This window comes from Lotus japonicus, chromosome 1 (genome assembly GCF_012489685.1).
Source record: "Lotus japonicus ecotype B-129 chromosome 1, LjGifu_v1.2".
Classification (NCBI taxonomy): Eukaryota; Viridiplantae; Streptophyta; class Magnoliopsida; order Fabales; family Fabaceae; genus Lotus; species Lotus japonicus.
This window is the reverse complement of record NC_080041.1, coordinates 102,301,954-102,324,756: the sequence shown is the minus strand read 5'-3', so window position 1 is coordinate 102,324,756 and position 22,803 is coordinate 102,301,954. Positions and strand designations below refer to the sequence as shown.

General features: G+C 36.2%; 5 protein-coding genes across 7 annotated transcripts; 2 read left to right on the top strand and 3 right to left on the bottom strand.

Moving 5' to 3' along the window:
• Nucleotides 1-2,075: 2,075 nt before the first annotated feature.
• Nucleotides 2,076-3,647, bottom strand: LOC130732350 (NAC domain-containing protein 100-like). The gene is made up of 4 exons (XM_057584416.1): nt 3,508-3,647; nt 3,134-3,346; nt 2,727-3,016; nt 2,076-2,599 (listed from the first exon to the last, which is right to left on the bottom strand). Exons 2-4 carry the CDS (start codon nt 3,327-3,329, stop codon nt 2,147-2,149), a joined length of 939 nt encoding a protein of 312 aa, XP_057440399.1. The 5' UTR covers nt 3,330-3,346; nt 3,508-3,647; the 3' UTR covers nt 2,076-2,146.
• Nucleotides 3,648-5,024: 1,377 nt separating this feature from the next.
• On the top strand, nt 5,025-7,469 carry LOC130728537 (pentatricopeptide repeat-containing protein At5g15300). Its single transcript, XM_057580040.1, has one exon. It carries the CDS (start codon nt 5,282-5,284, stop codon nt 6,833-6,835), a length of 1,554 nt encoding a protein of 517 aa, XP_057436023.1. The 5' UTR covers nt 5,025-5,281; the 3' UTR covers nt 6,836-7,469.
• LOC130728538 (casparian strip membrane protein 1) lies at nt 6,997-10,630 on the bottom strand. Of its 2 annotated transcripts, none has more exons than XM_057580042.1 (4): nt 10,495-10,630; nt 8,308-8,725; nt 7,883-8,006; nt 6,997-7,359 (listed from the first exon to the last, which is right to left on the bottom strand). In XM_057580042.1, exons 2-4 carry the CDS (start codon nt 8,688-8,690, stop codon nt 7,144-7,146), a joined length of 723 nt encoding a protein of 240 aa, XP_057436025.1. In that variant the 5' UTR covers nt 8,691-8,725; nt 10,495-10,630; the 3' UTR covers nt 6,997-7,143. The 2 variants fall into 2 exon arrangements, with proteins under 2 accessions (XP_057436025.1, XP_057436024.1); XM_057580041.1 differs by lacking the exon at nt 10,495-10,630 and adding an exon at nt 10,283-10,420.
• Nucleotides 10,631-10,656: 26 nt separating this feature from the next.
• Nucleotides 10,657-13,953, bottom strand: LOC130728536 (KH domain-containing protein At4g18375-like). The gene is made up of 7 exons (XM_057580039.1): nt 13,255-13,953; nt 12,346-12,771; nt 11,970-12,227; nt 11,608-11,874; nt 11,433-11,497; nt 11,204-11,272; nt 10,657-11,034 (listed from the first exon to the last, which is right to left on the bottom strand). Exons 1-6 carry the CDS (start codon nt 13,852-13,854, stop codon nt 11,224-11,226), a joined length of 1,665 nt encoding a protein of 554 aa, XP_057436022.1. The 5' UTR covers nt 13,855-13,953; the 3' UTR covers nt 10,657-11,034; nt 11,204-11,223.
• Nucleotides 13,954-14,926: 973 nt separating this feature from the next.
• LOC130728535 (polypyrimidine tract-binding protein homolog 1-like) lies at nt 14,927-22,251 on the top strand. 2 transcript variants are annotated; one of them, XM_057580038.1, is made up of 10 exons: nt 14,927-15,302; nt 16,565-16,774; nt 18,700-18,762; nt 18,846-18,919; nt 19,028-19,123; nt 20,228-20,285; nt 20,363-20,467; nt 20,546-20,627; nt 21,380-21,445; nt 21,733-21,876. In XM_057580038.1, exons 1-10 carry the CDS (start codon nt 15,120-15,122, stop codon nt 21,741-21,743), a joined length of 948 nt encoding a protein of 315 aa, XP_057436021.1. In that variant the 5' UTR covers nt 14,927-15,119; the 3' UTR covers nt 21,744-21,876. The 2 variants fall into 2 exon arrangements, with proteins under 2 accessions (XP_057436021.1, XP_057436020.1); XM_057580037.1 differs by having other exon boundaries at nt 14,929-15,302; nt 21,380-21,492; nt 21,733-22,251.
• The last annotated feature ends 552 nt before the right edge of the window (nt 22,252-22,803 follow it).

Below are 22,803 nucleotides of genomic sequence, written 5' to 3'. Positions count from 1 at the left end.
GGGACAGGTTAACTCATCTTTACATCTCAAATGATCGAGTTTAGTCTGCCTCCATTTTGAGTGGGATATAAATAGAAAAAAGAGAAAAAAAATACGATGGGTGACGTAAGAAAAAAGAGATGAGAAATAAAATATTGGTCGGTGAAAATGAGATAAAAGAGATGACAGATGTAAATAAGCTTAAATAAACTTTTAGTCTCTGCAAAATACATCATTTTGTTTGTCGTTCCTGAAAAATATTTTTTTTAACATCCTTCCAAAATAAAAATTTTTGTTTCTAGTCGTACAATCACATTTTTCATCTAATCTAAATGGAATTACATATGGTATGAGTTAAATAGTAATTATGTTAAATGGTTATTGTGTTTATTCAATTATACTTTTACATTAATTGTGTTTATTCCAACTTAGATTGGATGAAAAATGTGAAGGCAAGAGCTAAAAACAAAACATAGGAGTATAATTTTGGAAGGATGTTAAAAAAAAAAATTCAGGGATAAAAAAAATGATGTATTTCACAGAAACTAAAAGTTTTTTTTAAGCCATGTAAATATATAAAACTTTTTATTTAAAGAAAATATATAAAACTTGATTGTTATATGTTTAATATACTTTGTTTTGTACCAAAAAAAAATATACTTTGTTCAACCGCGAAAAAAAAAAGTCATTTAAGATCATTGAAATTGCAAAGTGATGCAATAATGTAAGACAACACAATAATACCAACCATATCATAGAGTTTTTCTTTTAGTTGTTTCCATGTCGAATCTGCCATTGAGCATCTGCATCAAATTTAAATCAATTTCGACTTCCATGGATTCATTTAGAAAAAGAAAACATTTTTTTCAGGTTGATTAGCCATATGATACATGCATTAAATGTTTAATAACTACACATTTACATTGAAATATAAGTTTTTCAAGGACGTTCAATTAGATTTCAACACCTTGCCATATTATATTAAATTGAAATTGAAAAAAGATCATTCAATTAGATTTTAACATCTTATCATAATCATCATAAAGAGAAAAACAAATTGTTCATCATAAAGAGAGGAAAATTGCTTTAAAATATTTGGTGGCTTTGACTTTGCCAAAACTTTGAGCGGTTCCGGATAATACTCCATTACCTCCATACATGGGCCTAGCTCCTCTAAAACTCTAAAGTAATTCTTTCACTTTAGAAGAGTCAAATCACGTCATGCATATACCGGTTGGTGGCCTAATAAAGAGATAGCGTGCATTGATGCAAATCATTATGAACTAACCTACCAATTAAAATCCACATTAAAACATTATGCTAGCTCAAATAGTAACATCAACATGTACTCTATCTGTTTCTTAATATAAGAACTAAATGAGAAATGCACCTATGTCTTTTTTTATAAGAACTAAATTGAATTTTGAACCATATTAATTATTTTTTCCCAATATTTTCCTTATTAAATTGATTGTAATTTCTACTCTTTCCATGTGGAAATGACAAATTTGGAAATTCAGCAGTATTTAAGAACAAATTTCATGCAATTAAATAAATTAACCAATTTTATTAAGGGATGTGAAGTAGTTAGTTGGTTCTTATATTAGAAACGGATGAAGTATTATAAGATACTAAAGAATAATATTTGCAGTACTCTAACAACACGCGCCCTTCATTTTGAGCTCTCATCTCTCGAAATAAATGTTTCTCTCCATTCTGAGATATTTGGACCGTATGAACGGTGAGTTGTCTCACCTTTTGTTGTACGAGGTTAATCCAAAAGAAGACTTAAGGATAGTGACGAGGGAACATTTGTGGTGGTTCAACCTGGATAAACAGTTTATGCTTATTTTTGTAAGATACTCATATAGTTTATGAATAAACACGCCTATACCCGTAAACAAGTTTGAATTGATTTTAATAAGTTTCTCAAATAAGCTTATAAGAAGCACTTTATATGATAAATATTTACTGTCTTAAACGCTTAATTAATTTGTTTAGCCAGACATACATGAATTAAAAATTGAAAAACAGTTAAATTTCATCATGCATTTCCCATACTTACTATAATAATAATAAGTTTATGCAATTCCCAGGTAATCAATTAATTACATGTATCATGTACATGGCATACTTTTTTAATAAACTAAAAAATCTTCCTTCAGCCTTAATCAGTGATTTGATTCCACAGGCAATCAATGTCCAAATTCCCTGAAGAAGCTGAAGAATGCTCTTGATTCCCGAACCACCTTTGAAACATGTCATTGTTGTTGTTGTATACCAAAGAGGGGATATCACTATCAGCATCAAAGTCTCTTCCCAGAGAAAACTCCTCATTCTCATTTTGCTTCCCACTCCTGAACATGGAATGTTCTTCGGGGAGAAAATAATTTGAGCACTGTGATTGTGACTTCCCAATTTGATGTGTCATCATTGTGCATTGGTTGGAGAATGCAGGATTTGCTTTATCCAAAGAAGATGAAAAGTCCAAGCTAGGAGCTTCTATGTTATCATGTGTTTCCTGATCCTCTCTAAAGGAGTTGAACCTTCCAAATGTTGGAATATGTATTTTGTTTCCACAAGGACTCTTCTTAAAGACTTTGCAGATAACCCATTCACTCTAAAAAGGGTACAAATCAAATCAACTCAAACTTAAGAACCTTATTAGCAAATGTTTACCTTGAGCCAGAGCAAAAACAGAGCAAATCAGAACAAAAAAGAGAAAAAGCAGAGGGAAACCTTGATACCTTTTCAGGTTTAGGAAGATTATTATATTCAGCATGTTTTGCTTTTGCTTCCAATCTGTATTCATGCAAAACCCAATTGGTCTTTTCACCATTTGGAGCTCTTCCCTTGTAGAAAACCAGTGTTTTCCTCATTCCAATCAAAGCATTTTCCATGGTTATTATCTCCTTGTCTTTGCCTGTGGCCTTCCAATATCCAGCATCAGTGGCTCTGTTTGTTCTTAAACCAGTTGGGTTTTTTCTGTGTCTCAAACAAAAATAATACCACTCTGTTTCACCCGTTTTAGCCAACCCTTAAAGCATGAAAAAATGAGCATTATTTTGATCATGCATGGTTCACAAAATCACACTTGTTCAAAGATAGAAAAAAAGTCAACAACTCAAAGAAATGGTGAAATTCACAGACTCACCAGGCAAATCCCATGGCTCACACTTGTTGAAATCAACTTCAGCAATTGCCATAGCAATGAAGCAACTGTCAACTACCTTCTTGGTGAGGTAGTGGCTTATGAGCTCTTCATCTGTTGGATGAAATCGAAAACCCGGTGGCAATTCAAACTTTTGATCTTCCTTTCTTTGTCCGGAAGTATTCTCCATTGATCTCATCCTTCACCAGAAATTTCCTGTTTCATAAAAAAACAAGTGAGAAACAAAACAGGCCAATTTACAAAAATATTATTTTCAATTTATATTATAATTTCTGATAAGGAACACAGTGAGTTAATTATTAAAACTTTTTTTTTGCTTAAATTGAAGTAAAGAAGAAAAAGCAGGAGAAACCAACCTGTAAAAGATTGCCTGTGTTTTGTGGTGGGTGTTATGGATTTTTCTGATTTATCTGCATATGCAATAGAAGTAGTGGGAAGAGAAGTTCTGTTTTGGGGAATTTGATGAATGATTCTGTTAAGAAAAGATTGTGTTGTAAAAAAAAACAGAACTTCTTAAATACTAGTCTTTTAGGTATGCAGAAACGTGGCTCATAAGGAACCTCGGGGAGTTTTCACTGTTCCATGCTTTCAGCTGTGTGTTTTATGGTGTATGTGCACCAGTTCATGGTTGAATATGTCCAAAAGATGAAAGGTGAAGATATTCTTATGAATGAATCAAACATAATCACATTTTGGACACATTATTAGAGTACCTTAACAACCATTTTTTCGACCCATTTTTTGGTCAACTTGTTACACCATATTATCCATTACATATCTCATCTCTTCTTATTTTCTTCTCTAATTTAATGTGTATTCAAACTTCTTCTTGTATAGCGGTCTTAAGATCGGGTAAAAGAGAATGATTATTTTAAAACTAACCGACATCAAACAATACCGATTTGTGTAAATGATATATATCGTTGCCCAGAAGCAACGCGCTTATGGCTCAATGTGCTAGAGTCGTTGCATATCAACGTCTAGATGCAATGTTAAATGAGAAAGAGTCCTCACATTTTCTAGATAGGTGTGGGTAAAGAAATAACCCCATGATCGTTTGATTAAGTTTAGTTCTTGGAATATTGATATTTTGACAAGTAAATCTATAAAGGCGGTGGATACTGTGATTCGAAGAAGGATTAACATATTATGCTTTTAGGATACTAAATGAGTTGGGGGGGAAAAGCTAAGGAGCTCCGGACACCACAAGATTTAAGTTTTTGTACATTGCCAAAGTTAGAGGAAGGAATAATGTGAGTATTATTGTGGACAAAGAACTTGGAATTGAATGTAGTGGATGTTAGTAGGTTTGGGAAATGATTTTTTACCCTCTGACTTTAGTAAGTTCCAAACTGACATAGGGAACACTTGACATTAGTCTGGCCTAGACCAATGAACCATCCTGAGTATTCCCGACCCAAGGAACAAGGGAGTTATGTGTAGATCATAGCTTCTCCATAATAAATGAGGGCGATCGTAACTCCCAACTAAGTTATTGGTGTTGTCCAACTTAATGAATTAATCATGAAACCTGATTAATACCACTAATACACCATGAAACCTCATAAACTCCAGCAACCAAAGGACAAAATGTGCCTCTATAATAGACTTTGGCTAAACGTATGAGACATATTCACTCTAACGTTACCCTTTGAGCTTGAGATCCCCGAAGTTCAAGGAGAACATGTTCATATTAATGTGAACAAAAACAAACAAACAAACAAATAGAACCTAAATAAAAACTCTCTCCACCACACTTAAATCATATATTTAACTTTTACCACACCCGAGTGAAATATGATACCTCAATATATGATTGTCATGTTTAAAACAAAAAATCATACATTGCTTTTACAAAACATAAAATGAAATAGACAAGTGAAACTAGAGAAGGGATCACCTCTATCTTCATTATTGAATTCTCAAAGAAACACTTTGTTCGAGCCTTCTTTCTTGACTGACACAGAAGAGAAAACTTCTATATTTGAATCCAAATACTCCAACTCCTTTTGACAGCTTTTAGTTTTACAACAAATATATATATGTAGTATTATCAATGTAGTTCTAATGACATTAATTTTGTGTTAGAATGAAAACTAGCCACGCAATGAAACAGAGTTTTGCTGCAGAATGATCAGAAAAACAAGAGCCACCACCATTACCAACCTCGTAACCCTCAAACAGATCCACGCTTTAATCATCATCAACGGTTTCACTTCAAACATTAGTTTCCTCAGAAAACTTGTCTCCGCCGCCGCCACGTCACTGGTGGGCCCCAGAGCCGCCGCCACCGTCGCAGAATATGCACACCAAATGTTCGCTCAAATTCCCCAACCAGACACCTTCATGTGGAACACCATGATCCGAGGCTCATCTCAGAGCCTCGATCCCCTGCGGGCGGTGGCATTGTACACCCAGATGGACCACCGTTCTGTGAAGCCTGATCACTTCACCTTCCCCTTCGTCCTCAAGGCTTGCACCAAGCTTCTCTGGGTCAACACCGGTTCAGCGGTTCATGGTCGGGTTTTCAGGCTGGGGTTTGGTTCAGACCGGTTTGTGAGGAATACCCTTTTGGTATTTCACGCTAAATGTGGAGATTTGAAGGTTGCCACTGAAATATTTGATGATTCGGATAAGGGTGATGTGGTTGCTTGGTCTGCACTTATTGCTGGGTATGCTAAACGAGGGGATTTGAAGGTTGCGCGCAGGTTGTTTGATCAAATGCCTGTCAAAGATTTGGTTGCATGGAACGTGATGATCACCGGGTATGCCAAGCAAGGGGAGATGGTTAGCGCAAGGAAGCTTTTCGATGAGGCTCCCGTGAGGGATGTGGTTAGTTGGAACGCAATGATTGCTGGTTACGTGCTTTGCAACTTGAACCAACCGGCATTGGATTTGTTTGATGAGATGAGTGGAATCGGGGTTCGCCCGGATGAAGTGACAATGCTGAGCTTGTTGTCTGCTTGTGTCGAGTTAGGGGATTTAGAAAATGGTCGAAAGATGCATGCCAAGGTCATGGAGATGAGCAGGGGAGTGTTGAGCACGTTGTTGGGGAATGTTCTTGTTGATATGTATGCTAAGTGTGGAAGCATTGGAGAAGCGCTTCATGTGTTTTGGTCAATAAGAGATAAAGATGTGACCTCGTGGAACTCGGTGATTGGCGGGTTGGCTTTTCATGGCCATGCTGAGGAATCACTTGGTCTGTTTAGGGAGATGCTAAAGAGCAAGATTTGTCCAAATGAGATCACATTTGTTGGTGTTTTGGTAGCTTGCAGTCATGCAGGGAAAGTTGATGAGGGTTATCAATATTTTGATCTTATGAGAAGTGAGTATAAGATTGAGCCAAACATTAGGCATTGTGGGTGCATGGTGGACATGCTAGGACGTGCGGGACTTTTGAAGGAAGCATTTGACTTCATAGCCTCCATGAAGATTGAACCTAATGCAATTGTTTGGAGGACTTTGCTTGGGGCTTGCAAAGTTCATGGGGATATGGAGTTGGCAAAACACGCGAATGAGAAGCTGCTTCAAATGAGAACGGACCAGAGTGGTGACTATGTGCTGTTGTCAAACACATATGCTTCTCGAGGTGAGTGGGATGGGGTTGCGAAGGTAAGGAAGTTAATGGATGATAGTGGTGTGACAAAAAATCGTGGTTCAAGCTTCGTTGAAGCATATACCTGATGAACAATGGTTGCAATTATAGAAATTTTGGATCAACTGACATTCAGAAACTACTCAGAAGCTTTCCTTAGAATTGATTTTTCCTTTAGAATGATTTCTAAACATGCACATACAGGATTACAGGTGATAAATGTTCAAGTAAATTAAGCTGAAGCTGGAGCTTGTGAAGAAAACCAATACAAGTATTGAACATCAAACAGAGAACATATAAAGTACACAACAAAGTGGAATACATCTCACACACATTTTTATCCAAACAAAGCATGTCTGGTCATGGTATTGGTAGCTGGAGTGGTTCAAAGATTTGTTTAACGTTTTGAGAGAACCAAAGCAGAGAAAAGGATCAGCATGATGAACAGTGGAATTGCAATGAAGGATCCAATCAAAGATCCAGATATGCGCTCACAGAAAGAGTCATACTGTTGGCAAAAGGCAAACCAATTTGCTTTGGCATTCCCCTTGTGAGCCAAATAAACAATAGCTGCTGCTGCAGAAGATGCAGCTGTCAATGAAGTTAGCATTACCTGCATATATATAGTTAAACATTTCAGAATTTGCTGGCTTCTCAACTTGTATATTAAACAGACATAAATTACCCATTTATGTTGCTTATTTATTTAGATTTAGGAGTAAATACTCATTTTGCACATTTTAAGATAACTGGTAAGTCACTTTAGTAATATCTACTAGTTCTAAATGAAAATTGTTATTTTAGCTCCAAAAGATAAAATTCAATTTAATCCCTGAAAAATAAAAAATGCAATTAATTTCATCCCGGAAAGATGAAAAAGACGATTAGCTGAAGAAAAATGCTACTAACACTTAGTTTGTTAAGATTAGGATGCTCTCATGTGAAAATTGTATTATGTTTCCTCATATTTAAATTCTCTCATGTTGTCATGTGAAAGTCTTGGTCACTTTCACTTTATTTTTTTGATGTTATAACCTTCCTCAACTTCTTTTCCAACTCACTGTCATGTTATAATTTGATTATTATAAAAAAAAACATGTATAGAAGTATATCAAAATTTGGTATTAACGACTTACCATATCCAAGATAATCAAGATAACTCTAGTCCTTCGAGCGCTGCTCCTTGTGATATGCAAGATGGATAATGGTAGGGAAAGAATGAGATAGCCGCTTGCAAATGCACTGGCAACTACAAAAAGCCTGTTTTCAAATCAAAATTCAAATGGGTTAGCATAGTAGTTTTCTTTTTACCCTGATCCTGATCATGTTTGGAGGCAAAAATATGGTCGTAGCCTAAAATAATGCAAGGTTTGGGTTATGATTCGATTGTTTATTTTTCTGTTGGCCTCCTTCCCAAAGCATATTCATACACATTATAATGCTAAGAAGTCAATAGATGTGAGAGGTTGGATTGGGCAAACACTCTTTTACATTCATCCAACATTTAAACAAACACACATGAATTCAATGACATTCATAATAGAAGCCCATAAATGCACACCTCAAAGTAGGAAGATCATCATACTCAGCCCTGAACCGAATGAACTGAGTGAAGAAGGGAAGTGACTCATCCGTTGTTCCCATTGCAATGGCACTTGCTAAGGTGGCAACAACTGCAATTAGCCTCAGAATGAAATCAAGCACAGACACTGCCCTCTTCATCTTGCTATTTTGGGTGGAACTCTTTGCCTCACTAATTAGCTCAGCAGGACTTGACTTCATTTTTATCTCAAATGAAGGAATTGTGACTAATATGAACCTCAATTCTTCAAAAGACTTTGAAAGGATAGAATGTATTGATGAACTTGAATGGGAGAATACTGGGCATTTATAGGCACTCTCTTCAAATTCATCCATGCAATAATAATGCTGATTAGTTGCCATGCATAAATTAAGATATCCACATCCAGAAACTGAACCTAATCAAAATAAACAAATCCATTGATTTGAAATTTGCTAGTTGACTAAAAAAACAGAAGAAGAAATTTCCTTTGCTTGACAATGCTATATCTTTTTCCTCATTTAGGAAAGTTTGTTTTTTATATTATTAATAGTGAATCAGAGACAACCTGCCGTACTTGCTCTATCATTTATTTTTATTTTTTTTTAATATAATGGTCTTCATCCAACTCCACTGAGATTCCCACGATAATAAGAAACTTATCTTTCTGAGATTTGATCATTCATACCAGTTCAAATTAAGCGCATCTATTTGTTTTATTGTTTCCATACATTAACGCGAATATAAAAATAAAATGTTCATACACAAAAAAAAAACAATTATCTCCAAAATTTATGCGATTAGATAAGGGGCATATGAATAATTTTAAAGTGATAAGTAGAAAAGGAACCCAGGTATAAAATGCGAACGTAGAGATAGTTTACAAGCAAAGGGAATGTGGAAATTAATAGAAATGCTTAAACTTTTACCAATAGTTTATGCTTTTCAGATAACTGGTTGTTTGCTGCTCACAGTATCCAAAAATTGAAATTTTGACATATGGTAGGTTAGACTATGCATTGTACACACTTCATTGTGAGCTCTTATGTAATGAGGCGTGTTAGAAATATAATATGAAATCACTCATGTGACCTTTACTAATAACTTAAACTTTTGGGGAAATTGATTGTTTGACACATTACATCATATGATATAACGAATTGTTGGAGCGCAATGTAGAAGAGCAACCATAACATACATCAACTTATCAAACACTTGACCGGTCATTGCTCACATAGTTGGCTCAAGACATTAGCTAACAATATCATCACAACAAGCCAATTATTTCCAAGTAAGATCTCTCCACACTAACTTCTTCATCTATTCTTTCACTTAACCATACTTTGATCTAGTTTTTTTTCTTTATTTATGGTCAACATATTACGATCTAGTTTAAGCTGTTTCAGAGCAATGGTTTTATTATATACGTTGGATCAACTAAGATCTTAATTACCAGATAGAATGTAAAAAGTCGGTTTAACCAAGACATCGGGTTGAATTAAATAAACCGCTCAATCATTTTCTTTACCCATTTTCTTGAACCACTAGTCCACTATCATAACTTCTCTAATCAAAGGCAACAAATGGCGGGAAAAAGACTCTTCCACCTCATCCATTGAAATTCTACAATGTGATTCCTTTGACAACTAAGTCGCAAAGAAAACTTCAGAAGCATTCAATTTCAGATCAGGAGACCCGGGCAATAATGAGAGAACAATAAGCCACATAATTTCAATTATCCATTATATCTCCAAATATTGTTTTGAATAATTTCTAAAATACCAGGAATTATGAAAGTGGCATGTTACACTTGATTCATGTTTAACCAACAACCTAAAAAAGGGGCAAGATTAACATCCCAAAGAAACTCGGGTACTCCAAGCCTCCTGTTCCTAGTTCATTAAAGCCAAAACTTCCAGACATTATTTTCAAGGGTAAAAGCATGACAGACTAGATCAATGAAAGAGATATTCACCAATGGTGTGTCTCCCCTTTTTGTCCACCATGTAAGCATTTGCACTATATAGTACACGTGTGGACTAGGCGGTTGCCTAAATAAACCAAACAGAAAATGAAAAGCAATATGGTACTTCCAAATCTAGCACAGTGGTTTAGATCATTACAGTCAGAATCACATGAATCAAATCTGAGCTACAGCAACAGCATGTAGGAAAACAGCCTTCATACCTTTAATTCATCATATTTGAAGTACTCAAAACTACAGCCATAAATCTGAATTTACACATTCAGAAGACGCCGCACACCCTTGCTAAAGATATAGTAAGATATTGAACCCTGCAATACAGATGACACAAAAGCCCTACCAAATTTTGATGTAATGAGGTCTACTTACCAAGAATCAACATCATCAAATTCAAATATCTATAAAAGTTCATGCTGCATGAAACAATGAACTATAAGGAAAACAAAACACAATAATATTAATACAGGTATACAACTGCCAGAGGATCATAGCTACATGGTGTTTCAGATCTAAAGACAGTGAACAGGAATTAAAAAAACAGCCACAAAGGCAAGCCGGCTTTAAAGGTTCATGGGACACGAGTTATCAAGCTTGGGAAATAAGGTAAAACGGACATGGCCAGTTTCATTAGTCTCCATATGTTTGGTCCACTAGGTGGAGGCGTCTAGGGGGGCCATTTTGTCAAACCCTGGTTCAGCTGGTCTTCTGGTTTAGGCAGAGGCTGCGGGCTTCACAGGACTCAGCTGTTTGGATGGGAAGGGGAAAGGAAAAAAGGGAAAAGAAGAGCATCAGAATTCTAAACGGTACACTGGTCAGATTAAGATATCAATGTGTTATATATTAATGTGAATTGCCTATACTATAGGAAGTTGCCAGATAAAATACCACATAAATCATGAAACTACAATCTACCTGTAGAGACCCATCAAGTTTTAGTATCCTGGGTTTCTCCTCCGAGAAACACCATTCTGGCTAGACAATCTGACAATAGATACAAAATATCAGCATCGATGAATTTTGAAAAACGCAGAATAAAATATCAGTGAGACTAGCCACTTCAAGGATAGACAGGGGACAATAGTGAAATCAGGAAAAGAAGATAATCATGATACTCAGAACATTAAATAACTTGAATGGTTACCCAGAAGTACTGGTCCGTCCCAAACCATAACTTCCATAAGCTCCATAAGGACCACCACTACCAACCTACAGACATATGGAACAATATTAAAAACAATGAATTGAGAAATAACAATTGAACTTGTGGAACTCATCCACAGAAAATCTTAACAAACTAGTATGGTTGTAAAAAGAACCTGTGGACTTCCATAGCTTCCATAACTGTCACCCGGTGGCAAATCACTTAAGCCTCCATAGCCACTAGAGTAAGAATGTCCACGTCCATGCCGTTTACCATCTCTACTGTCATAGTTCAAACCATCTGATCCATCAACAGAAGCAGGGAGATATGGCATTACAGGAAGGAATCCTGGAACAGCCCGCTCCTTATCAAAAAGATTTGCTTTTAGGCGTGTAAGCACTTGCACGAGAGCATCCTTGGCAACATCAAGGTCTCCAGATATCTAATAAAGAATGGAAAGAAAAGACCACCATAGTTCAGAATTATAGAGAATTGCAACTTTTAATCACCCAAAAAGAAAACAAGATTTTCCTATACCTGCACCATTTCATCATCTTCAGATGCAATTTTAGGAAGATCTTCCTTAGGTAGGATGCGGATGTTAGCTTTCGTAAGCCTCCTCATTTCAGTTATGATAGTTCCTCCTTTACCAATAAGGCAACCAATTCGTGAGGATGGCACCAGTAACCGGGTAGTAAAAGAGACAATCCCTGAATCCCTTTCAACTTTATCACTGCACCGGGGTTGCAAACGCACAGCTGCTTCAATTGTCGGGGAGAAAGAATCGTCAAAGAACTACATAAAAAAACAATTTAAAAACAATCAATATCGTGAATGGAAGAAAAACATGATATTCCATCACAAAAAACAAAGCTAATAAATAAAAGAGTATGCATAATGATCAAAATTTTACCTCTTTTGTTGAAATGGCTATTAAGCAGTCATCTCCTTCAGTTGCTGAACTATCAACTTTGATCGTAGCACCAGAATCCTGTCTAATTTGATTTATTATAGCACCACCCTTACCTATCACTCCCCCAATGTTTCCGGTTGGACAAACAACTCGAACCGAAAACTCCCTCATAGACCCTTCATCCCTAGGGGCTGAATACATGGACCTTGACCAATCTCCAACATCACCTTTATAGCCCCCATAAGCACCCACAAGAGGAGCCATCCCCATAATTGGAGGGCCTGCAGCCGGCACCATTGGACCGCCAGCTGCATAAACACCAGGAGCCGCAGAAGTAAGCAGATGCTGAGAACGTGACGGATTGTCATGAAGCCGAGTTGCAATTTGAACCAGTGCTTTCTTCACAACCGCAGCCTCCCCAGAAATCTGCAGTTCACAACCAACAAAAACTGACAATTACAATTAAACAAAGACATGCCATAAGTTTTCATTCATGACCAACAATAACTATAGGATCTACTCCTATATATTAATTATTAAACAAGACTCCTATGCCTCGCTAGTCGCTACTGAATGCGGATCTTGACTCACTAAACTCATCCCAAAACCACCCTCCTAATCATTCTCTTTTGTTTTAATTCTTCGAGTTCAGATTCAAATGAGTGTTCATCACTTCATCTCAATAATTTTTTTCCTGATGGTCCATAATATCATCAAATCCAAATTCAAACAAGTCATACTAATGCTGTAATATCAGCAGCATATCAAATTGAAATTGAAGCTAACCATCCCTCAATTTAAGCCTATTGAATTCAGTATGAAACTAATTATTATAAGCAAATTAAATTCCAATTAGATACTGGTTGCAATCATCTCAATCAATGTAAAAAGAGGGTAAATTCAATTTGCCTGAACAAGTTCATCGTTGCTCAAGGCGCAAGGAGGCAAGCGATCATCCTTAAGGATCCGAATCTGCGCTCCGGTTTCACTCCGAATACTCTGAACAATCTGGCCACCTTTTCCAATCACGCAACCGATCTGATCAGACGGAACCAGAAGCTTCGCAGTGACCTGGTTCGCTCCATCTTCTTCCATCTCATCCTCACTGTAGCGCTGGTCTTCAGCAATCACCCTCTGGTGAACCCTATAGAGCGCATCCTGCGCCGGGGAGATAGGTTCGCCGGAGTCCTCAACATCGTTAGTCTCCTCAGAGGAGCTGTAGATGGTAACAACACGTTCGTCGCATCCAGGGAGTGTCTCGCCGATGCGGATCTTGGCCTTGGTTTCGGCCCGGAGCTGTTTGACGATGTCACCGCCGCGGCCGATGACGCTGCCGATCTTGCGAATGGGGCAGAGGTAGCGGTAGACGGTGTCGTCGGGGCCGATGTGGGATTGCTGGTCGTCGCCGCCAGGGTTCCGGCGTTTGTTCCTGTTACCGCCGCCGTTGTGGTGGTCGGAGTCGGATTGGGAGTGGGAGCGTTTGCCGTAAGAACCGCGTTGACCGGTCATCGCTTGCAATTTGGCTAGTGCTGAACGGTTTCGAGTGAAGAGAAAAAACAACAGAATGAAGGTGTAGCCGCTAGGGTTTCTTGTAGCACTTGTTTTTGTTTTTTCACCGCCTTACATGTGCCGTCGTTTTAAAGTCAACTATAACGTCGTTTCATCAAAAAATATCTTTGTGATATTTAATTTTTTAAATTTGTTTTGTCTTCTGAAATTTTAATTAAATTATGTGATGATTTGATATTTAATTTTGGGCAAGAAATTGCCATTACCATTAGAATGATTCTCACACAATCATCCACATCTACCTCTCCATACTTGGAAGCATCAAAATTCACCTTAAAAACATTGCTGCCAAGAGGGAAACAACAATGTTTACTACATAAAAATCTAAAACCTTGAAGAGGCTTGACAAATAAATACTTCTAAGAGAAGTCCCGTAAATATAATACTTGTAATAGAAGAAACCTTATAATTTCTTGAAGTAAATGTAATCAAATTCGTAAACTTACTCAAAGAACTCTAGGTGGTTTAAATAGAACCAATACAATCAATTTAGCCTTTAGAATACAAATGAGAACAATTCATTAGTCGTTATAGCTCTTTTTCATTACATCATAACTATGTGTTTTGCCCGTCAAAAAAATAACTATGTGTTTATCCCTTCGTGTCTCACAACATCAACTTTTCACTCTTTCTTACGTGACGTGATTGACATTCTTATTGTCCAAAAAAACTATAATGCCCTTTTAAATATTGAGCTTCTTATATAGTAAAAAATATTGAATTTGTCATAAGACATTAAACATCAATTTGAAATTCGAAACTAACATACGTTCATCGAAAAGGTAAGTGCTAACCTTTTCAAAATGCTACTAATTTACATCAAATAAAAATGATTATTTATATCATTTTACACACACACATACTTTCTTTTCACTTTCCTTTAAATTGAACATCATAAAAAATCATCTAATTAGTTCGTTTTTTCTTTCCTTTCACTTTTCTTTGCCAACCAAACAAAGCCTAAATGAGAGTGGTGACGTGTCACAAGATAGTAGCAAATAAATCGAAAAGGGTGTGCCGCTGGGTGCAGCTGCAGCAGAACAAATCTCCACCACGGACTCTGATTGCATCTACTGACCGATACCAGAACAAAATCCACCACCACAATCATTCTCTCTCATATTTTCCCGGGAAAATCTCTCTACTTTTCTCGGAAACCAAACACCCTCTTCTCCCATCGGAATCTACAGTGAATAGCTATTACTATGTCAAGCTCAAGCCAACCCCAGTTCCGATACACTCAAACCCCTTCCAAGGTTCTTCACCTTCGCAACCTTCCATGGGAGTGCTCCGAAGAGGAGCTCATTGAGCTCGGTAAACCCTTCGGTAAGATCGTCAACACCAAGTGCAATGTCGGCGCCAATCGCAACCAAGCTTTCGTTGAATTCGTAACTTCCCTGAATCCCTTTATCTCATTTCGTTCTTTCAATTAATCAATCATTGAATGAAATCAGGGTTTTTTGAATTCTCATTTAATCATGTATTTTTTCACTGAATTTGCATCAATCAGTATCTTTAAGCTGATATTACAAGGTTGTTCATTATCATGTACTTAGGGTATCGAAATTAGGTCTTTTATGGGGTACTGCTGATTTTGACTTCTATGATTATTTTCCTTTAGACTAGTTTGATCTTCAAATGATGCATCAGTTATTTTATATTTGAGCTTTTATATTTTCAAATTAAGCATGCAACTAATATATCTTGCTCCTAGCCTTATCAATGTAATGATATAATTGTAACTGAAATATATATCGAATAAAAATAATAAGATTTTGTGAGTGTCAATGAATGAGTTACAAACAATTAGGATAATCTGCTAATGTTTGTACAAATATAGTTTTTTACAGACAGTTAGGGTTTTGAAAGAAATTAACCAACTTGTTATTGTCGGGTTGGCAAAGTGAACAACTTTTTGGATTAACTGAAACCTGGAAATTATGAAGAAATCGCGTAGGCATAGTCACACATAAAGCAAAGGTTCTCATGGCTAAATGTGGTTTAGCCATTGCTTTAAACTAGAATGATGAGTTCATATTGCGTTTGAAGTTCAATCTGCGGCTGTTCGTGAATAGAATCTCTTTGTCTATTTAATAATGTAATAATCAAGGAATTAAATAGATAAAAGCAATATAACATAAAGGGTAGTCAATGCCAGCCTGAGTGGAGCTTTCCCACTCCCATGCACTCATGATTGAGTGTTTTAGCTAGAGATTGCGGCCCTTCATAGACATCAGTGGTGGCCACATCAACTGTTATTATGTTTTCTGATTTAGATTTGATTAGGTGGTGGATTAGATCTTGCCTTTGAACCTCTAGATCAGAGAACCCATTAACGTCGAGCTGGGACCCAAAGTCCCATCGCCGGAATTTAATCCACGTGCGTGGCTGTTCAGTTTTTCCTTCATGATGGATGATTTAATATATTGGGGATATTGAGCCTATCATACGATGAAAAAAGTTTGAATCTTAAACATCTTTTGTGCTAGTGGTCACCAGTTTAGCTATTTCATTTTTCTTTCCCTTTGATTAGTATTATAAGTGGCTGCCAATTGTTTGAGGATGCATGTCCTTTTATTTGATTATACCCTGTCATTTTCTGATTTTCCAACTCAGATTTCTGAACTCTCTAATATACATGCTTTACCAGGCAGATCTAAATCAAGCCATTTCGATGGTTTCATATTATGCTTCATCTTCAGAACCTGCTCAGGTCCGTGGTAAAAGCGTTTATATACAGTATTCTAATAGACACGAAATTGTGAACAATAAAAGCCCTGGAGATATTCCCGGCAATGTGTTGTTGGTCACTATTGAAGGTGTGGAAGCTGGGGATGTGAGCATCGATGTTATCCACTTGGTAAGTACTACTGAGTTGATTTTGTTCTCCTCTGTGTGATTTTGTTGGCATCTTCCTTAGATAGAAGCATCTTGTGAATTGTGATGCTTTGTTTTTTAACATGTTTATTTTTAAACTTGGTTTAGATCTACTTGTTTTAATGCTTATGTATGAAGACATTGTTTGACAACATGCCAAAAGAAGTCATGATCACAATAAAACTGATGTTAATTTTGAAGTAAATGTAATGAAATTCTTAATCTATGAATCCGAGAGTGACTTTTAATAACTTTCAGAAATATCTGTCTTTCTGGATTGTGCAAGTTCTTTTGAAATGTAAAAGTATGGATTATTTTGAATGTGCTTTCATATCACTTGACACGATTCTGACACAGACCCACACATCTTTGCTCTCACTCTCACACTGTCACGCATCATTGCTGTCTGCTCTTATTGGCACGTCTATGCTCATACCTGAAAAACTCAAAGTTATCCGTTTAGCTTCTCCCACATCTCCTCTGCCATCTTGGTGAATGGCTCTTTTCCGGTGAATGGGTCATCTCGGACAAACTGCACATCTCTAGTGAACAACCCATGCTCTTCCTCATTTCCTTTTTTCCGTTTCCCTATTTTCTGAAGTCTCAGTATCTGCTCTGTCACTTGCTTTGTTCTCTATTCCTTTGTCTATCTCCATCTATTCCCTTCTCTGCTCTGTCCTATTCATACCTTTCTCTGTGATTCTGTCGTCTTTGTTCAGTGGTTCAAGGACTTCTAATAACAGTACTTTTGAGGAACTTTATTTATTGCAATATGTTTCTTATTCATTTTTCTTGACTTAGGTTATTAGTCTATTATATTCTGCATTTATATACATTTTGTGATTGTACAATGTTCTATTATAGTAGGCATACTTTCACCACAGGCTGCAATGCCATCCACCATACTGTTATAGCTAATTTTAGGCTTGTCTTCACTAATCACCATCTGCCTTAAGAACATTGGTGCCAGTACGTTTTCTTAGTGGATATGTGCCCAATACTAAAAATTTATTGTTAATATTTATTAAGTGAAACTTGAAACTATGTAATTTTTGTAGTTATTAAGTCCTACATTATTAATTCTTGCATATCACCTTTTTTTTTCAATAAAAAGGCCTGTTCCTCTTGCTTTAGGATTTCACATTTCAAAATGTGAATTAATTGAAGTTTTAAATTATTTAAGATAACTTTAAATAAATAGTAAAATAAATATCAGTGAAGATATGTAATTGAATTTGGAAGTATGATATGGAGTTGAAAAGAGATTCCATTCACATTGCTTTTAGGAAAAATTTATGTCCACCTGAATCATTCTGCGACTGTTTTAAATGAGAAAATATTTCTGACTGAACCCTGCTTTATACTTGATTTCGTCTGATGTTTTCTTGGAAAGATTTTTAAGTCTCGAGCAAATCTTATATCCTTTTTAAATAATTTACTTTTCCCTGTTTGGAGGGGCAAGGGTTATCTCATGAGTGATTGGCGAGGAATCTGGGTTTAATACCTTTTATTCATATGCAGCTCCATCGTTTTTCATATAGTCTTGTGATCTTTTTATCTTTTACCCTTTTATTTAGAGTTAAACAGAATCCTGATTAAATCATATGCCATTTTTTAACTGAAATCGGTTGAATCACAGATGGTGATCTCTCATATTTAGATACTTTGTCGGAGACAGTTTGGAATTATTATATGGTCATACAACTTTCTAAGGTCACACATATAAGTACAGGTGTTATTCTGCACTTCTTTCTTACCTGTTTGAAACTTCTCATTCCTTCATGACATTGCCTTGTCATCTCAACCTTTGTGATGGTTCCCAAACTTGTGCTTTCATATTATCTTCTGACCTTTTTGTTTAAAGAAACTCAATGCGATGTATGAACTAGTTCTTTCTTCTTAATTCAGGTGTTTTCTGCTTTTGGCTTTGTTCACAAAATTGCTACTTTCGAAAAGACTGCAGGTTTCCAGGTTAGAAAATTATCATCAATTGCACTTTATTCAACATGTCCTTGACTCACTGTAAGTATTAACTTTGTTTTATGTCATGGCAGGCTCTGATTCAGTACACTGATGCTGATACTGCTTTTCAAGCTAGGGACGCATTGGATGGAAGAAGCATACCAAGGCAAAATTATTTTTGTATTTGCCCCTAACTTCCTCAACCCCATCTTTAATTCTGCTCATAGCTTGACAAGCCATAAATTTGCTGATTCACTTATGCTTTTGTATTCAGATACCTGCTTCCAGATCATGTTGGTTCTTGTAATTTGCGTATTTCATACTCAGCACATAGAGATCTGAATATCAAATTTCAATCAAATCGCAGCAGGTAATGGTGGAAAGCAAGCGAGACAACCATCATATATTATTCTTCAGTTGTATTTATTGGTGGTTTATTTTCTAAGATACTTACGCAAATTTTAAAAGTTCTTGTATGTAATGTTTTGTGGTGTTATCTTATCCATTGATTGATATATGTGCTTTTATCATCTAGGGGTTACTGAAGCTTGGTAGTCAGGATACAGTTGAGTTGCCATGGCCACTTAGTAATTTTCTTGATCATTTTCCAGCTGCTTGATGTATTTTCTGTCAATATTGTTGAAATCATTTTTATGTTATTGAAATGCATTGAGCAAGATTATTTTAAATAAGTTATATTGGGGATACAGTACTAATTATTTGTACTTGTTCAGTTGTTCTCAATCTAATCTAGTTGCCATCTCCATATTTGGAGGCGACTTTGATATTGACAATGCACAGCTGCCTCGTAATTTTGTTCTATGTACCAAATAAGAGTTGTTCAAACAGCTTCTTGTTTTGTAAATTTAGTTCTTTGGTTTTTTTTTTTTCGTGTTTGGCACGGGTCATCATCAGGTTTTACTCTCTAAAGTATCTTCTTTTATATTAAATTTTTTTATCTGATTTTTTCCCGTAATACGAGCTTCCTCACTTGAAGCCCTGTTCCCTAAATCAGGTTACAGTCTAGATGTAAGGAAGAAGAAATAAAAAATTGTGAAAATCTGTAATTGCCAATTCTTTCGTGATTTTACTTGGCTGTTTGGGGAACATTTATGTTAAGAGTACTTTGATGTTGTGGCATTGAACTCTAAGAAATTGTTAGTGAATCATAATTGTACAAAAAGCATATTTTTTGTACTAAAAATCTCTTCTATCTTTACCTTTTGAGAAGTACATGAATATAACAGGGTTGTCTGTCTATTCATTCTTGTGTTTTATCTAGCCAGTTAACTGTTTTGGTTCAATGGCTCTAGCATCTAGCAAGATCTCTGGAGATGTATGTTTAATGTACTGATAATTCTTAAATCTTCGATTCAGGCATAACGTTTTTCTAATGTGCACGGCTAAGTTTCTATTTTATAAATTTCATCTTTCAGACGTTAGTCTTATTAGTGATTTTTCCGTGACCTTTCAGGGACTATACAAATCCTATGCTTCCTGTTAATCTTACTGCTATTGAAGGGGCAGGACAGGTATTTTATTGTTTTTTCCTTCAATTATTTTTTGCTTTTCCTATTTTTAGTACATGCTAATAGTTTATAATCTTCAGCCTGCTGTTGGTCCTGATGGGAAGAAGAAAGAACCTGAGAGCAATGTGCTTTTGGCTTCCATTGAAAATATGCAGTATGCTGTTACAGTTGATGTCCTTCACACGGTGAGAATTTGTATTTTTCAGTAAAACTCCCAAAGTTGTACGTGAATTAATTTCTTACATGTTGGTCCATCTTTACAGGTGTTCTCTTCATTTGGTACTGTCCAGAAAATTGCTATTTTTGAAAAGAACGGTCAAACCCAGGCACTGATTCAATACCCTGGTATTAATCCTATTGGACTGTTAGTTCTCGTTCTAGTGCACTGGGTCCCTTATTGTGTAATTTATATAGTTTATATGCCTATTATCTTCGTTGTATAGGTATTTTGTGTAATTTGATTTGGAGGTTCCTGATATGCTTAATGCTGGAGATTGTAATGCTTATGCACCAGTGTTTGGACTGAATGGTTGGTAGCTAGGAACAGATTGCTGTCTTTCAGTGATTTTGACCATTTCACACAAATTCTATTACATATTTCATTCTTTCTTATTATTGATCATTTCATTAACCACATGCTTCTGCTCCAATGCTGAATGGATGGTGTTTTACGCTAATAGATAGAGATTAATTACCGTGCTTTTCTATGATTTTGAGATAAACTGGATCTTATTCTGAGGACTAGATGGTATTTTTAGAGGAACTATCATCAATCATTAATGATATGAAAAAGAAGCTGGTCATTTTTTTTTTGTAGTTTTTAGCACCTCTATCTACTTGTATTATCTTATTTATGTTAGTTGAGGAGAATTTCTTATACTCTTATGTGGCCTTCTTATTTCCAACTAATAATACATGATTGTTTCATAATTTTTATTTACTCTAGACATCATGTAGAGTAGGGTTCATTTCATGTGGCATACTCAAACACAAGTTGCAGGGGAGGGAACTGGGTACCAGATTGGTTAGCCTTCCAGTTCCCTTTTTTGGACAAAGCATGTTTTTGTTTTTGATCATGTGTACACATTTTTTCGCAGATGTCATAACAGCAGCTGCTGCTAGAGAAGCTTTAGAGGGACATTGCATATATGATGGTGGCTATTGTAAGCTTCATCTAACATATTCTCGTCATACTGATCTCAATGTGAAGGTATATAAACGTGTTTTTGAGTTAATGTTCATGAGGGGAAAAATGAAAGGGGGTGGGGGGGGGGGGGGGGTGGGGAATTTAAGATATCCTTAGAAGCAATGTGGACACTTTCTTAATCGGAGAGAGATTTATTCTTAAATGTATGCTTCTTGACACTTGATTGACCTTCTATAGTAATTTGTTTAAGATAAGTGAGTGATTATCCGAATATGATTTTAATACTATATGTTTTGGTTTTAGGCTTTCAGTGACAAAAGTAGAGACTATACAGTGCCAGATCCTAGTGTGCTTTCATCACAAGTTCCTGCCACAGCCTGGCAAAATCCTCAGGCTGCACCTATGTACCCTGGCAGCGGCCCGGCTTATCAGACTCAAGTTCCTGGAGGACAAATGCCATCATGGGATCCAACCCAGCAGTCATTTAGACCTAGTTATGGATCTGGAGGCGGTGCTTATCCTGTTCAAACTGGTGCAGTTCCTTCAATGCCTGCATATCCGCCGGCAGGCGCTGCCGCCTCCTCACAGCCTGGGGCTCAGCCAAATGTGAGACCTGGTGGTGCGTCACATCCAGGTCCACATTATTATGGTTAGGAAGTCATAGCCTTACTTCTCTCTCAATGAAAAGAGAACGGTTTTGATGGATGAACGAGCCATGATATTAACAAGTTGTTATTTGGATGAAAAATTGTTCATTATTTTTGTTGTCATCTTAATTTTATCTTGCAAACAAAGCTTAGCAATCGTATGATATACTCTCTACATCGTGTTTCTTTTCTATTTTTTTGTCCATTTTGAAGTTCTTGTACTTTTCATGGAATATTCACATAGGTAAAACGGAGGGGTTAAACATCTTTCTCTATTTGACTAATCCAAATATTTCAAACTTAACTGAGTCAATTACCCACAGTAGCTACATAGTTACCATGTGAAACTTTGGACATTGCTGTTTCAACTTACGTGTCATCGCATCGAAGTTGAAGCCATCAGATCTCTAGATGAGTAGATGATAGCTATCTCTGTATTGGTTGAATAACCAATCAGAAGGGTTTTGGTACTAAACCAATCTTCCAGCTACAATTGATCATAAAAATTGTTTTGTAACCTTAAGGGGATGATTTACTGCTTGTTTGTTTCACATTTTGACTTGAAAATATTTGTGTTTGGATGTTAAAACTAATTTGCAATACCATATGTAAACATGGTGGTTTCTACTGTAAACTACCACAACTATGATATCTCAAACGCTTTTCAAATTTCATGTGGCCAACTCAGTATATTGTTTGAGTGGTCACATCAATTAAATTAGATGAA

Bases quoted from the DNA above. Each gene is read 5' to 3' on its own strand.
- LOC130732350 (XM_057584416.1), bottom strand. From the start codon at position 3,329: ATGAGATCAATGGAGAATACTTCCGGACAAAGAAAGGAAGATCAAAAG. The intron at 3,017-3,133 runs GTGAGTCTGTGA...TCATGCTTTAAG, and splicing joins TGAGCCATGGGATTTGCCTG to GGTTGGCTAAAACGGGTGAA. The intron at 2,600-2,726 runs GTATCAAGGTTT...TACCCTTTTTAG, and splicing joins ATCTTCCTAAACCTGAAAAG to AGTGAATGGGTTATCTGCAA.
- LOC130728537 (XM_057580040.1), top strand. From the start codon at position 5,282: ATGATCAGAAAAACAAGAGCCACCACCATTACCAACCTCGTAACCCTC.
- LOC130728538 (XM_057580041.1), bottom strand. From the start codon at position 10,313: ATGGTGGACAAAAAGGGGAGACACACCATTG. The intron at 8,007-8,307 runs GTGTGCATTTAT...ATTTGAAAACAG, and splicing joins GATGATCTTCCTACTTTGAG to GCTTTTTGTAGTTGCCAGTG. The intron at 7,360-7,882 runs GTAAGTCGTTAA...ATATATATGCAG, and splicing joins TCTTGATTATCTTGGATATG to GTAATGCTAACTTCATTGAC.
- LOC130728536 (XM_057580039.1), bottom strand. From the start codon at position 13,854: ATGACCGGTCAACGCGGTTCTTACGGCAAACGCTCCCACTCCCAATCC. The intron at 12,228-12,345 runs GTAAAATTTTGA...TTTTTTATGTAG, and splicing joins TAGCCATTTCAACAAAAGAG to TTCTTTGACGATTCTTTCTC. The intron at 11,498-11,607 runs GTTCTTTTTACA...ATATGTCTGTAG, and splicing joins GAAGCTATGGAAGTCCACAG to GTTGGTAGTGGTGGTCCTTA.
- LOC130728535 (XM_057580037.1), top strand. From the start codon at position 15,120: ATGTCAAGCTCAAGCCAACCCCAGTTCCGATACACTCAAACCCCTTCC. The intron at 20,628-21,379 runs GTATTAATCCTA...ATTTTTTCGCAG, and splicing joins GGCACTGATTCAATACCCTG to ATGTCATAACAGCAGCTGCT. The intron at 21,493-21,732 runs GTATATAAACGT...TTTTGGTTTTAG, and splicing joins ATACTGATCTCAATGTGAAG to GCTTTCAGTGACAAAAGTAG.